We start from the raw sequence: 15385 nt of genomic DNA on the forward strand, positions 1-15385 counted from the left end.
TGGGTAGTAATTGGGGGAAGTAACATTATACTCATTCTAGGGCCAAATAAGGAGACTAGTTAAGCAAACCACCATCCCTATGAATCAAGGGCAGTAAAGAAATTGATGCTCAGAAACAATGAGTGACTTGCTCAAGCGCACACCCATGCAGTGGCGGAGTGGCAGACACCCCAAATCAGGCCTTCCGATAGCTCTGCCCCTCTCCTTCACAACAGTGGGCTTCTCACAGGAAAGTGAGGCACCAAGCTAAGTGGTTGCCTCCCACTGCCATGAGCAAGTTGCCCATGAAATACTGGGCAGCATCTGTTTCCACCAGGTAGGATGCTTTCAGGGGACACCGGGCAGTGAGGAAGGAAAAGGCCACCAGACTGGGCAGCTGTGTGCTGGATGAGCTGAACCAACGCTGGGTCCTTACAACCTGCCCTAGAATGGTAATGCTTCAGCCCACTTTTGGATCATTAGTTCAGGTTGCTCAGGATAAAAACATGCACGTTTCTCTAACAGAATGCTTGGCCAGAGAGATTAGATTCTTGTTTGTAATGGGTTATTATAGTACTTAAGACTAATAAGATGACAATGAGGACTTTTCTTTATAGGCCCTCCCCCAAAAGATTTGGGGGTCAGACCTTCGAGAGAACTTCGACTCAACTAGGAATTTTCAAAGGCTCCACAGAAACACATTTGCTTGCAGCAGCCTGTTTAGTTTCACCTAATCCTACTAGAGACACTGGCCAGACTGGCCTTCAGCGGCAAGGCGGGGCAATCTGCAAGAAGCCAAGAGCCAGGCCACCGGGCTTTGAGTTCAGGCTCCGCCACTCACCCAGTGGGTGGCTCTGGCCAGGTCATGTGTAAAGCAGGGATGAAATCGGCAGCACCCGCTTCGTGGAGTTGCGGTGGGGATTCGATGAGTTACTCCATGTGGTGAAGTCTCAAAACAGGCCTTGGCACACTGTAAGTTCATTAGTGACTATAATTTTGGTCACTTTAGAGGATCTATTTGGAAACTGCACAAAAAACAATGAAAAAATAGTTGTAGTTGCCTGACTTAACCCTCTCCTCCTTATCAATATCAAACATGAAGGGAGAGAGGAGATGGCTTTTCCTATTTTGCAACTAATTTGGGACTCTGGGGAGCTTTCTTCACTGTCTTTAGAAATCACTTGGAATGAACTGGTATTCTAGTTCAAAGAAAAGACTTCTACTATCTTCAACATCAGTGGGAACTGGGTTCAAAACCCAGCTCTGCCACTTCCTAGCATTAGGACCTTAGACATGCTACTTCTCGAGTCTCCATTTCCTAATCTGCACAGAGAGTAAGATAAGACAGACTGACTCCTGGGGCTACAGTGAGGCTTAGATTTTATAAACTGCAGGCACGTCGTATGAGGCTCAAAAAAAAAAAAAGATTACAACTGCTGTATTCTCTTCTCTGTTTCCTCATCATCTTTCATGGGCCAGAATACAGATGCTTCTTCCCCTAACACTCCCCAAGTAGCACGCTGTGTACACCTAACTGAGATGGGCATGATATTCTGCCACACAGGAGACTGGGGCGTATTGATGAGAAGATCTTCCACGAGGACATAGAATAGAAATAAAAACTGCTGTATTCAGAAAAACTGCTGTGTTCAAAAACTGCTGCATTGTTTAGTTGATAAGTTTCCTTTTGCCAAGGATGACCGACTTTTGTGAGACTGGAAATAAATCTTTTCCCAGGCACTTCAGGGCACACACACAGCAAATAAAGTTTTCAGTTCCAAAGGCATTGCGTTTTTATCTATAAATGTTCTTAGAAAAGCACTTCTATGGCTAGCACCTTATACTAATTCCACGAGGTCTGCAAATCAACCATTCTTTTTTTTTTTTAACAGAAAAAATGAAGCCTAGTTCCAAGTCACACACTAACACATGAGCAAATTCTAATTAAGCCTTTTAATTTCTCGCTTCCAGCAATCTACTTTGCCACTAAATAACCTTGCAACTTAGAGCAATTCTTCAGATCTCAGCTTAAACATCTTTTCTCCAGCATGATCCTTGGCCTGGACTGAATGCTGCTTCTAGGTTGTACTCATCCCATCTACTTACCCGACTCTCGAAATATTGCCTACCTTATCCTCTGGAGCCTCCACTCCTCCCCACCTTGTGTTTGTTTCTCTCTCTTTCTCAAACACACAAACACACACACACTCACACAACCCATGTTGTGTAATACAGTAGCCATTAGCCACAGTGGCTTTGAGTACTTAAAATGTGGCTAATCCCAAATGAGATGTGATTTAAGTATCAAATACACACCAGACTTTGAAGACTTAGTACAAAAAAAAATATACAAACCATTCTAAAAGTAACTTTATCCTGGTTAAATGCTGAAAACAACAATATTCTCAACATATTTCAGTTAAATATATTATTAAAATTAGTTTCTTTTTACTTTTTTAATGTGGCTACTAGAAAAATTTAAATTACATATATAGCTCACATTATATTTCTATTGGGCAATTGTTGGTCTATATTGAAGGTTCTGTGAAAGACCTCTGTGTTTTTTACCATTGCACCTCCCCTAGCCCCCTCAACCAGTACAGCACCTGGCTAATAGTAAGTACACAATAACAATTCGTTGATTTAATGGTGTCTCTAAATCTGTCTGTCTGTATGTTTCCCCGTCTCTACATTGGAGATAGTGGCTCTACTTACAATATAAGATGGTCATGAGAATGACATCATCAAGAAATGTAGTGCTTTCTTTGAAAGGTAAAAATCATGATATGAATATGACTGCTTTTGCTGAAAAGCCTGCAATTAATTTTGAACACTTAGGCAATGATTTGTATTCCTAAACACGTTCTTTGAGTTATAATAGAAAAATATTACAAATTAAATGCTGAAAGAGGTGGAGAGTGAACACCTCAAGTGGAAATAACTGTACGAAAAAAACAAAGTAAAGCTGAGGTGTGACCACAACTAATGGGAAGGCAAACAGAGCCCACAAACTCGCAGAAGCCCCTTTATTGTTCTGTTTGCATTAAAAAAGCAGAAGCACATGGGGCTGACGGATTCTAGTGCTAATGGGGACATAACATACTGCGAGTACTTATCCAAGAAAGAAAGAGTCACTTTCCACCCACCCTTCCCACCAAAAAAGCCCTCACAAGGAATACAATTCTGGTTACCAAAAGACCTCAGGTACGCAGGCCTAAACCACACAATCGCCCTTTTATATAAACTGAGTCTCCATGACAGTGAACTTGATGTGGCAGGTGAAGAGTTAAGTGGGTACCTTTCCTACCTGCCTGGACTGCTAACACTCCAGCTGAAAGAACCCCAGGGCTGACAAATCAGCTTTATACCCACCCAGTAGGGAAGCTGAAAGTGCGCGGAGACGCCGGTGAGTGGAATACACCAGGGAAGAGAAGCAGACCAGAGACTAATCTCTGATCCAGGACCATTTCAAAGACCCGTGAAGATGAGGGCTTTAAAAAAAAAAAAGTTTTGTAAGTCTTTTCTTTAAACCAGCAGTACCAGATCAAAAACTCCTTAACCTTGCGTTTGACATGAATACACCCCAGGCAACTCTCAACTGTAAGAGCTGGAATCTGGTCCCCTCCGCCGGCAGGAAAGACACGATCCGGATAAATCAGCTCTGAATCTGTGCTCTCACCACCCGCCCCCACCCCGCCCCCCAGGGAACTAAAAGCACCTCAGTATTTAGGTCTCTGTCAACTTTTCTGTCCACAAGAAAAAGTTATCTGCGCACACGGAAAAAAAAAAAAAAATCTGGGAAGAGGAAATTACGAAAGAGAAGACACTGATCTACTCCACTTTAGTAATGATATGGGTGGTGATGCTTCAAGAGCCGAGTCTGGGGGTGAGGGGAGGGGAGAAAAGGCAGAAACCACAATCCTTGCGAGCTCAGCCCAGGTCGGGGCAGAACAAGCGCCGGCGCCGCTAAAGGGCACGGCGAGTTCTCAGCCACAAGCCGGAAGCGGCGGGGCCCGGGGGCCTCGCAGACGCAGGCACGCGGCGGCCCCCGCCTCTCGGGGGCCCGGGGGCGCGCAGGGCTCCCCTCGCCGGCAAAGCCCCGGCAGGCGGGCTGAGGAGTGGAGGCAGAGGGCAGGGACGAGGGCCACGTTACCTTGTTCATCCCATTCCCCATGGCGGCCGCGCGGTCTAGCGCCCGGGGCGCGGCGGCAGGCGCACTGAGGGCATGTTGGAGCGGGCGGGGAAGCAGCGGGCACTGCGCGCCCGCAGCGTAAACAGCAACACGGGCCGGCGGCGCCCAGGCCTCTCTGTCCGCTGCGCTCCTGCCCCCCGCGGCCCCCGGGCTCCCCGGCCGCCGGGCAGCGGCACAGGCGCCCCTGCGGGAAGGGGCTCGCGGCGCCCGCCCCCTCCCGGAGTGAGCCCGGCGCCTGCCACGCCGACCCCCGGGACTTGTGGACGCGGTTCCTAGGGGCCCGGCCGGGGCGCAGGGGTTATGTCTCCCGGGGGCCGGGGCGCAGGGACATGACTCCGGGGAGCGGGGGCCGCCAGGATCCTGGCTCCTCGGGGGCCCGGGCCCAGGGCGCACGCGCACCCCCGCCCCGGCCGCCGTCGCCCTGCGCGTTCCGAGGCGGGGCGGGGCCGGTGGTCACGCAGGCGCAGCCCCTACGCGGTGAGGCGTGTCGCGGGTCGCTCCCCCGGGCTCAGGGTCACCAAAACTCCCGCAGGCCTTTCCCCCGGGCCACTGGGGGCCTGTTACCAGCAGTCGCCGCCCTGCCTTGACTGCCTGGGTGAATCAGGTGCTAATCGAAGCCTTGGTCTTGCAGGCTCCCCGGCCTGGGTTTTCTGAGTGCTGCCGATTTAGGCCGGGTGGGGGGATTCCTACGGCCCTGCCGCACCCACGGAGAGCGAGAAGGCTCACCCGGTGCAGAAAGGTGGGCTCGGTGACTCATCTCTGGGATGACCTAACCTCCCGACCCTGGCGGAGCAGATGTCCGGATGTCAGACGTCATACCGTGACTTTGGACGGCCAGTGCGTCCCCTTCAGATTATAAACTGGCTCTGGTAGCTGCATGGGTATGTTGATACAGTTGCTTCCGGAAAGCCCCTTTCCTTGCTAAGCAACACGGTAATGTCTGCGATGTGGTTCTGCCTGGAGTGGAATACTTTCTAACCTGTAGCAGAATTGTGTAAGTATTCTGTCACCCTTACTAAACTCCTGACTTCTTCCCTGCGGACAGAATCCTTGAACTCGGCGTTTAGCCGTTTCATTTTTATGCCCTCAGCGATGCCCTGCACGTCGCGGGTGCCTGATAATTATTTGTTAAATGAACGGATGCCTCATTCTGATATGGCCGGGCTCGCCTCCGATGACCTCATTGCATCTGCTCCTCCTTCTTTCCCGAGTCGCAGCCACACAGACTTTCTGCGTGTTCCTTGAACGTGCCACCCTTGGCGCTTGATCACTTGACCATGGCCTTGAGCCTTTGTGTGGGCTGTGCTCTCCTCCCAGCCATCTCAGTCCCTAGCTGGCTCTTCTCTTCAAGCTCCCAGCCCAGATGTCACCTCCTCAAAGAGGCTTTTCCTGACCACCCAATCTAAAGGAGGTCCTCCAGTCACCATCATATCACTCTGTATTGTTTTCTTCATAGCACTTAAGACGAGTGGACATTCTCGTATTTATTTGCTATCTACCTCACTAGAAAGCATCCTGCAGAGGAAAAGGACCTTGTCTGTCTTACTCACTGCTGCAGCCACATGGCCAGGGCCAGGGCCTGGCACAAAATAGGTGTTCAGTAAATATTTGTGGAATAAATTCACAAATTCCAGAAGACTGAGGAAACAGTAGTGAGGTTCTAAGGAATGCTGACATTTTGAAAAGAACTTGCAGACTCCATCTTAGTCATTTCCCTCCTTGTTGATGTCTTCTGGGCCACGACAGGTACCAGAGCCCCCTGTGTAGGAAGCCCCCCTTGGTGTGCACCCAGATTGTCCCCCGTGGGTAGGATAGGCCCCTTCCTGTCCCTTGCTTCTGGGGTGTTCCTTCCCTCCCACCTTCACGTCCTCTTTGCCCTCCCACCTCCCAGTCACCTGGACGGCCCACCTACTCTGCTCCTCACCGTCATTACTTTTACTTCCTTCCTGCTTATGGACAGCACAGCATGGTTAGCGGGCTGCCTGGGGAATCCCAAGACCAACCTGTGTTCCTAAATCTCAGAGAGCTATTGGGCAAGATGATCGACTTTTCTGAACCATTTTTTCCTCCTTAAAATAGAACATTGGACTGTGAATTTTCAAAGGTCCTAGCCAGCAATCAGTGAACGATTGCAATCAGTGAACGATTGTATTTCCCTCCTCTGCTTGTGCTGTTGTTGCTTCCAGTTGAGATGAACTTTCGAAAACATGAACAATTCTTGAGTTAGTATTTGGCCATAAATGACAGAGCCATACCCAGTTTTTCTTCTGCCATCCATTTGGAACATTTTCTTTCTCTTATTCATTTCTTATAAACTTATTTTTCTAGCTCAGACCATCTGCTTAACAAGCTCTCCTAAGCTCAGAACCAGCTATGGCGTGTGCGTGTGTGTGCGTTTGTGTGTCTGTATTTGTGTGTGTGTCTGTGTGCATGTGTGTGCACGTGCGTCTGTGCGTGCGTGTGTCTGTGCGTGCGTGGTGTGTCGGGAAAGTTTTCCATAAGGGACTCTATCTCCCTGCACTCCCGTCCACCTTATCCTTGAAGCTAACCCCAACTCCCTGCATCATAACCCAAAAATTATCATTGTCATGTGTTGCAATTCTGTGACTAAAGAAAAGGAAAAGAGAAAGTCTGATCCGTTTTGACATGTCCTGGTTTTCTCTTTTAATTTTCATAGCACCACCGCAGAGATTTCCAGGTTCAGCTCTCATGCTGAACAGGTGACTCATTTCCAAGCTCCTCCCTGTCTTCCTCGTTTATTCTTTATAGCTGCTGATAATGGAAACAAAGGAGGGAAGAAGACTCCTAGACGAAGCTGGCTTGCTTCACGTTTAGAGTAGAATCTATTCACTTGCATTGTCTTATTCGTAAAATTGTTAAGGCATCATAAGCCTAGTGGAATTTCACTCCATGTAAGATTTTTACTTCTACTTTTCTTCCTGCTGTTTTCCTGTGTCTCAGCACAGCCAACACCACAAATTTTGGCAGCAACTCCCAAACAAATAAAGCTTTCATGTGTGCACAGTGCGGAATGGTTACTAGTCACGTGGGCCAGCAGGGACCATACGCATGTGGTTAAGGATAACCAGTTAGTGGTGTGTTTAGTGAGCAATAACTTTGAACTTTAAGGTGGGAGTGTGTAAAAGCCCACAAGCAGAAGTTCAGCAGTTAGAGCCAGCCAAGTCATTACGGGTGTTGCTGATAATTCAGAGAATTGAGATAAACCTTGGCCCAAGTGGGAAGTAGCTAAGTGATCTTCCTTGGCCTTTTGAACATACTGTAATCTGAAGTGTCTCAGCCTCAGCACTGCTGACATTTGGGGCTAGATCTCTTTTCTTTTTTTCTTGTGGGGCTGTCCTGTGCATCGTACGATGTTTAGCAGTACCGCTGGCCTCTACTACTGGACGCCAGTGGCACCCCTCAGTCACGATGATCAGAAATGTCTGCAGCCCTTGGAGAGCAAATGCAGCTGCTGCCGGTGCTGTTTGTGCAGTGGGCCCATAGGGATGAGATCTTTTAGGGACGAAATTTCTTTCTCTGTGTGTCTCTTTCCGTCTCTCTTTCTCTCACTTGATAACCACTTAAATGTACACTAATAGGTGATGTTAGCCCTCTGCAGAATCCTCAGGCCACACGGTCCAATTAGAACAAATTAAGAACAAGAAGTTAAGGTGAAGAGCTAATCTAGCCAAAACATGACTGAAAGTTAAAAAAAAAAAAGCTAGAACCTAATGAATTGTGGAAATAAGTAAAAAGAAAAAAGAGTCTATAACTACTGAAGCAAAAGCACAAAACATTTTTCTCTGCTTCTCCAGAACTGTCCAAAAAGAGAGTACGTATCCAGTTGACTGCTTGGGGCCATACGAGCAGCCTGACCGTGAGCATGGCCCCTACAGTGACCTCAGCGTCTGAAAGGCCACTAATTTCCAGCCCTCCAAGCAGTCTCCTGAGTATGAACTTGGTTTCCTCCTTCCACTTAAGAGGTTTGGGGACCTCAGATCTCAGAGCGCGGACAACTGGAGAGTGTGGCGTCAGGGGAAGACAGCAGGAGGAATGAATACCCAGGTAGGTAAGCAGGGCAGAGAGACGTGGTGGAGAGTCTGGGAGGAGGTAAGTGGAGAGACGCCAGCAGGCATGTAGTTGGGGATCAAGAAATTACGTTGACATGTAGAGCTCCCAGCTGGGTTGGCAGAGGCAAGGCTGGTTGTGGAGGAATGGAGCTGTGAGGCAGATTATAGGGCAGAGTATCAGGCAAAGGGGGAATAAGACAGAGCCCGGGTCCCTAAAGACTGGAGGGAGGTGACACTACTGTCAGCCTACAGGTTGTAGCATGTATACCTGTGTGTTGTCAGTATACCTAGTTTCCAGAATTGTAAGCTTCATGAGGGCAGGGACAAGTTGTCATCAATCTTAGTATCCAGCACCTGAAATAGCCCCTACTATGTGGGGAAGCTTTCAGATGTTTGTTGATTAAGGAGAGAAAACACAACTGGGAGATTGTTGCATTTATCCAGATGTAAGGTTCACAAATAATTCATCCCTTTATATGCCAGATACTCTATCAATGCTGTATCTACTTAGCCTGCCTTTTCTAGAGCAATGCAATTTCCATGTGGGATGGCTGTAATCTAGGAGTGACCAAAGTCCTCTTGTGCTTTGTTTTTGAAACTGATGCAGTATATACTGGTGAGAGAGAGACAGAGACAGAAAGACGAGAGAGAGAGAGAGAGAGAGAGAGAGAGAGAGAGATTGAACACAGTGTTTCCGTGTATTGCCGTACCCTTCCTCTTGATTTGCAGCCATAGCTGTGGTTGGCAGAGCCCAGCACTTTCTGTAATTCTGCCCTTGACATCATGCTGTTCTTTGAGCTTTGGTTGGGAAAGCATTCCTGGTTTATGGACATCGTCTTGCAGGTTGGCTATGGTTCTTTTTCTTATCTGGAATGGGTTGACTCCACCTATGTACTTCCCTCTCTCTACTAAGGAAGGTCTACCTGAGACAACAAACAGGTCCTTTAAAACTTTTTATGGTGAAAAAACCGGAAACCTTTCATGGTTGATGATCCCAGCCCAAAACAGCTGACAAAATCTGAACAACTAATGTATTTTAGATTCAGTAGAATAATTGTCCTTTCCATCTGTGTGTGACAAGGCTGGCATAAGATACAACTTGGGCCTTGCTTTTTATTCTAGCTCATCTGGGGGCAAGGACACACACCAAGTACTTCCCTGTAGTACTGTTTTCACGGTCTCCAGATCTTCCTAAAACCCTATTCAAAGTGACCACATGGCCTGCAATCTAGTGGAGAGTGGGATAGTCCCTAAGTGTCCCTGGTCAGAGGATCTGTCTGCATTTACCACACCTGCATGCCCAGCTGCCCTCTTGGAGGCGTACTTCTGCTTCTTCAGATGCCTTTGGTGGTTGGGGGCAGCCCTGAAGTGAAGACACAAGAGAAGATGGCAAGAGAAGCCCCAGCTCTGAGAAACAGCTGGGCAAGGGCAGCTCTCCTTAGGGAAACTGACCCCCGTCTGCTGAATGTTACTTTAGAGTTCTTTCCTACTGAAGAGCTTCATGTTGGTTACTCTGTTTGTTTTTTTCCCCCTTTTATGTGAAACAGAAATTGAACTAGATCTGAAGACATTAAAAAGTGTCTGGGTAGGGGGCTGGAGGGAGAAGGGGGTTTCCTCAGAGGATGGAATGTCCCAAGAGAAATTTCACTGATTGTGAGAGGGGAAGTCCATTTCATATGACATAATGGTGTCATTGTTCAACACCTTGTTGGACAATTTGTTAATATTTATCATTATTTTGATTTGGCATTCATCATTAAAACCCTGTGAATTACAGAAAGACCATTATACATAAAGTGCTACTCAGGCTAGACAATAGATCAGGGTCATTTTCTTTCTTATCCACGGCAGGGCATTTGTGTTTTCTCACTGACCATCTCTTGGTCTGCAGGAGACCACCTGCCTCCACCCAGACAAGACAGTTTCACTCAGAGCTGCATATTGCTCTTCAAAGACTAGCACCTTTCCAGTGCTAGTTGGCCTGCACTTTTTACCATCTCTGTCATACCTGTGTGTCCTTTCTATGCAGGGCTTCAACTCTAGATCTGCGTAGACAACCACTAGCACAGGAGCAAGTGCTGCAAGGAGGATCAAGCCACTGTAGCACGAGGTGTATTCAGTTCACAGGAAGTTAGGGTGTGTTTCTCTTTCACCTCTCATACATCCAGTAACCCCTGAAAGAGGGCAGGAAAGTCTGAGGCAATGCTCGCCCTGATTCACCAGCACACAACTTGCATACTGTACAGACTAGAGCAATCTCTCAATCTAAAAACATTTATATTTGGCTTTATAATGGCATCAGTTTCTCCCCCATTCTGCTCCAGAATACAAGGGAATGCTTACTTTACCTCTCTTGTAATTAAAGGGTCCATGATGGTGCTTTTACCCTTTCAAAGGCACAGTTTGTCTTCAAGGTGATGTGAGACCTCTGTCTCTAAACATAGAAAACTTTGTGACTTTAAATAGCGGTCTCCTCTCCTGCTTGTCAAGGTTTTGTAAGGCAGCCCAAGGGCAAGTGCAGTGGTTGGTTAGAGAGATAGATAATTGATATATAAGACAGTATGGTATGTGGACATCTTTCCTCACTGCAGTGCTTTTAAAAATGTGTATAATTTTTTGAAGTGTAGTCATTTACAAGATTGTGTTGGTTTCATGTGTATAGCTAAGTGATTCAGTTATATATATTACACATTTTTAAAAAATTAATTAATTTATTTTATTTTTGGCTGTGTTGGGTCTTCGTTTCTGTGCGAGGGCTTTCTCTAGTTGCGGCGAGCGGGGGCCACTCTTCATCGCGGTGCGCGGGCCTCTCGCTGTCGTGGCCTCTCTTGTTGCGGAGCACGGGCTCCAGACGCGCAGGCTCAGTAATTGTGGCTCACGGGCCCAGTTGCTCCATGGCATGTGGGATCTTCCCAGACCAGGGCTCGAACCCGTGTCCCCTGCATTGGCAGGCAGATTCTCAATCACTGCGCCACCAGGGAAACCCAATTACACATTTTCAGATTATTTTCCATTATAGGTTATTGCAAGATATTGAATATAATAAAAAAATGTACAATTTAAGGTGAACTTTTGCTTTTAAAATCTCACTATTTTCATTGCAGTCATAACAACCAAGCAAATGGGGCAGGAAGCTCTCTGCTTTGTGGTTATTTTATTCAAGCCATGTATGAAGTTTCTTTTTGGTATAAAGGTATGTGTGTGGTTTTTTTCCTTGAGTAATAGTAACTCTAGGACTTCAGAGTCAGTATAAGTGTTGATTCTGATCTCCAGAATTACATATCTGGCTAAGATAGGGCTGCAGAGGTAAAATGTCTACTCTGTGGTAGGCAGAACTACCTTGAAACAGACCATGCTCTCTTCTAGTTGTTAAGTGTAAAGTTTCACTGAGTTAAGATAATAATCCCTTAGCCCTCTTTACCTATTTCCTAAAAAAATATGTGGTTTTAGTTTGTATCAGTCACTTTCTGTTCTTTTTAATTTTATGAAATTTCTTATTTCTAAAATGTTTAGTGATCACATAAAAAAGAGGGGACAGTTTGGTCCTTTCACTCAGTATAAAGCATCTGTCATGAGTGTTACTATCTTGTCCCAGTTTGCCCAGGATTTCCCTCATTTTAGAACTGGAAGTCCTGTGTCCCCGGAAGCCCTTTAATCCTTGGCAATCCAGGACAGCTGGTTACCCTCGATCTATGATATATTTTGGGGAAATACACATTAGCTTTAAATAAGAAAAAATACTTAATAGTTATTTAAGCACCTTCCTCTTTATTTACAAATAGTTCCAGGTGTGAAATGTTGAAAAGGAGCAGCTGTCTCCCATTACTGGACAGAGCCAGGCTGTCTTCAGCTGCTTCTATGTGGCAGAAGCTGGTCTCTCCTCAACAGTTAGAGCAGCTGCTACTTTCCAGAAGGGAAGTATTGGCTAAAGAAAAGTCAATGTCAGTATTTCTCCCTGAAGAAAAATGCATATTGATCTTCCCTAAAACAAATCAGTAGTTGTGTTAGGTTCAATTTGAATATTTTCCCTAGAAACTATCTCAGAGTAACCATGAGAGCCTAATAGATTTTTCTTATAATATTAAATTGACGAGATCACAATGCTTGAAAGAGTACTTGTTTCAAGGAAAATGGACAGTTTCCTAAAAGCAGTTAGATTTTCATGAAGTGGAGCGTTTGGGTACATAAATGCTTTAATTGAGCATCTTCTTTCTCCTCTTAAATCCCCCTCACCGCCTACTGTTCCTCAGCCTAGTTACTGCTCCCCAGGTAACATGGCCTTAGATATCCTTTTGCAACCCCATTTCCAAGCATTAAGGTGACATTTTTATTCATTCGACCAACATTTATTGAAAACCTACTATGTTCTAGGCATTGTGCCAGAAGCTGAGGATACAGAAATAAAAACAAAACTGCCCCACACTTAACTCACATTATTTATAAGTTCATTGGAAATAGGGACTTACACATAAATAATTTCCATGTAATATGATACACTCTGAGTTTGTAAAACTTGCTTTTTGGAACTTAGAGGAGGGCACTCAGAACTGCCTTAGCTGGCTCTCCTTTTCTATAAAAATAAGCATCGTATCTTAATAAGGAAGAGGCGGTTAGGACACAGACACACACGAAGGGAAGACCTTATGAGGACACAGGGAGAAGACGGCTGTCTACACACCAAGGAGAGAGGCCTCAGGAGGAACCAACCCTGCTGGCACCTTGGTCTTGGAATTCCAGCTTCCAGAACTGTGAGACAATAATGTTCTGCTGTTAAAAGAAATAACAGATGTTGTCTGTCCAGTCTGTGGTACTTTGTTATGGCAGCAGTTCTAGCAAACTAATACAGAGAAGGAAGCAGCCACTGCCAGAACCATGACTTTGTCAGGGAGGCCATGGGGAAGAGATACCCTAGCCTCTCTCTCCAACTGCTCTCTGATCTCACTTAAAAAATAAACCTACCTGGAGGCCAGCAAAGGAGCCCAAGTGGTTTGTTCCACATGTACACTCTCCCAGGGCACTTGCAGGACAGAGAAGGGTAAGAATGGATTCTGGGGGACAAATAGAAAATGATCAGCAAAGACATCTCATCAAGTTTTGAAAAATCAAGAAGGGCTTCATGGAGGAGGTGACTCTTGAACTGAGTGTGGAATACTAAATGAGTTAATATGAATAAAGTACTTAGAAGCTTACTTGTACCATAATATGCGTTGTGTGTGTTGTCGTTTTTACCACCATACCCTTTCTATTTATTATTTCTAGTTCATCGTAGCAGTCCAGGAAGGTTGGTATTATTTTCCCCTTTTTACAGATAAGAGAATTAGGCTCAAAGAGGTTGAGCAAATGGCTAAGCCAGTTTTCATACTCAAGCCTGCCTGGCTCAGAAGCCACCAGTCCAGGTTGCATCCCTGATAGCCATCAGCCAGATGATGAAGCCTGAATAAAGGACAGTTCCGAAAGAGGATGTTATAGACACAAAGGCATGTTGGCAAGAGAGACTGTGGCACCTTTGGGGACCTGAGGTGGTTTACCAAGGTAGCAACATAGAATGCAAAGTGGAGAGAGGCAAGACATCAGTGGAAGGGGGGCAGAGCCTGTTTAAAGACACCTTCATATGCCATGCCAGGAAGTTTAGACTCCCTCTCAGAGATGCTGGGGACCCTTTGCAGGATTTGGATTTTAGAATGAGCATCTTGAGGGCTTTTTGGAGTATGCCATATTTTAGTAGGTGAGACTGAAGATGGGGAGATCACTTAGAAGGCCATTGCCTGGTGAAAAATAATGAGAGCCTTAAATAAAGATTGGCAGAGGGGATGGAGAGAAGGGCTGGTTGGGGAAAAGGGAAGAGGGAGAATTCGTAGGACTTGAAGATTAATTGGACATAGGAAATTGGGAAGGGAGAAGAGCAAAGGGTTACCCCCAGCTTTCTAGCTTTGGTAACTGTATAGATGGTGGCGGCATTCACAAGGGCGGGAACACAGGAGGAGGAACAGGGTTGGTGGGAGAGTGATGATTATTGTCTGGGCATGCCGAGTTTCAGATACTTCTGGGTTATCCAGGTAGAAAATACAGAGCTAAATTACTCCAGAAAATACAGAAAACCCAACGATTACTTAAGTTTTGTTGTATCTTACAGCATAAATCACAATATTTTGATTGCTCTAAAAAGTGATTATTTTTCCTACCTTTGTTCTGAGAGAGAAGCAAATGCCACCATGATTAGGTCATAGTTATAAGCATGTTATTTCAATAATTTTTTAAACAAACAATTGTTGTTCCAATTTTACATGAAGTACTAAAATAGGTATTGGGAGATAGGAAGGTAATAGTGAAAGATGAATAAAATAGAGTCTTCCAGGAATAGCTGATGGAGTTACAAAAATGAAACAAAAGAGTGACCCAAAGAGGATGGAATTAAATATGGGCATGGTATGTCTCAAGTTTTCCAACTGAACCCTAGCGTGATGACTAAGCTACTCATAAATCACATTCCAGTTATGTTGTCAGCAATAGAAAATAATAATAGGAATAAGGGCCAGATAAAGGCAACAACTCTGAAGCCCCACTGGTAGAGCAAATTATACATGTCATGCAGTAGGCCTCTTTCTAGTGTATCATTTCAAATGAGCTCCAATAGGCAACAAATAATGAGGAAGTGAACTATGCAATACCGAAACTTGTAAAGATCATAAAGATGCCTGTGTATTCTAAATAAGAGACTCCAAAGATGGTTTTATGAGATCTTAATTCGAAATGATTTATTTTATCATCCACCTCAACTTCAGTGGCTTGGTAGTTCTGACAACCCTAATTATGGTCAGCAGGTATTCCTCTCGTGCCAAGTAGTAGAAAAGAGAGACAGCCTCCTTGAAAAATGGCCCTCGGTCCTCCTAAAAGTCCCTTGCAAAAACATACTGTTGGTCAAACAAATGCCCCTAATACATATTTGGATAATAAGAAAGATAAGGCACCATGAATTTTCTTTATGGCAATAAAAAAACTATGTACTTTGTTATGTCCTAATTGAAATTTCACTTAAGACATAAAAAATAGAAAGGCAAGGAGTTCTAAACATACAGAAGACGAGGAGTTTTGCTCCTACTCTAACAAGTAAAAACTAGATAAACTATATAATTATAACTTTTCT

At 45.4% G+C, this 15385-nt stretch overlaps 1 protein-coding gene and 1 long non-coding RNA gene across 3 annotated transcripts in view; one reads left to right on the forward strand and one right to left on the reverse strand.

Annotated features, from left to right (window-relative positions):
* The window catches only part of DUSP22 (dual specificity phosphatase 22), a 46924-nt gene extending 42327 nt beyond the window's left edge, over window positions 1–4597 (reverse strand). The window contains exon 1 of one of the 2 annotated variants that reach the window (XM_057554665.1): window positions 4133–4576. In XM_057554665.1, coding sequence (XP_057410648.1) covers window positions 4133–4153 — 21 coding nt within the window. In that variant the 5' untranslated portion in view covers window positions 4154–4576. Of the gene's footprint in view, window positions 1–4132 lie in introns of both variants that reach the window. The other variant, XM_057554666.1, reaches the window with a different exon arrangement.
* Window positions 4598–4652: 55 nt separating this feature from the next.
* The window catches only part of LOC103018822 (uncharacterized), a 65160-nt gene continuing 54427 nt past the window's right edge, over window positions 4653–15385 (forward strand). Inside the window, exons 1-2 of the long non-coding RNA XR_450278.2 lie at window positions 4653–5165; window positions 7987–8236. This is a non-coding gene — a long non-coding RNA (uncharacterized LOC103018822). The remainder of the gene's footprint in view (window positions 5166–7986; window positions 8237–15385) is intronic.

The sequence above is a fragment of the Balaenoptera acutorostrata genome, chromosome 10, assembly GCF_949987535.1.
Source record: "Balaenoptera acutorostrata chromosome 10, mBalAcu1.1, whole genome shotgun sequence".
In the NCBI taxonomy this organism is placed as follows: Eukaryota; Metazoa; Chordata; class Mammalia; order Artiodactyla; family Balaenopteridae; genus Balaenoptera; species Balaenoptera acutorostrata.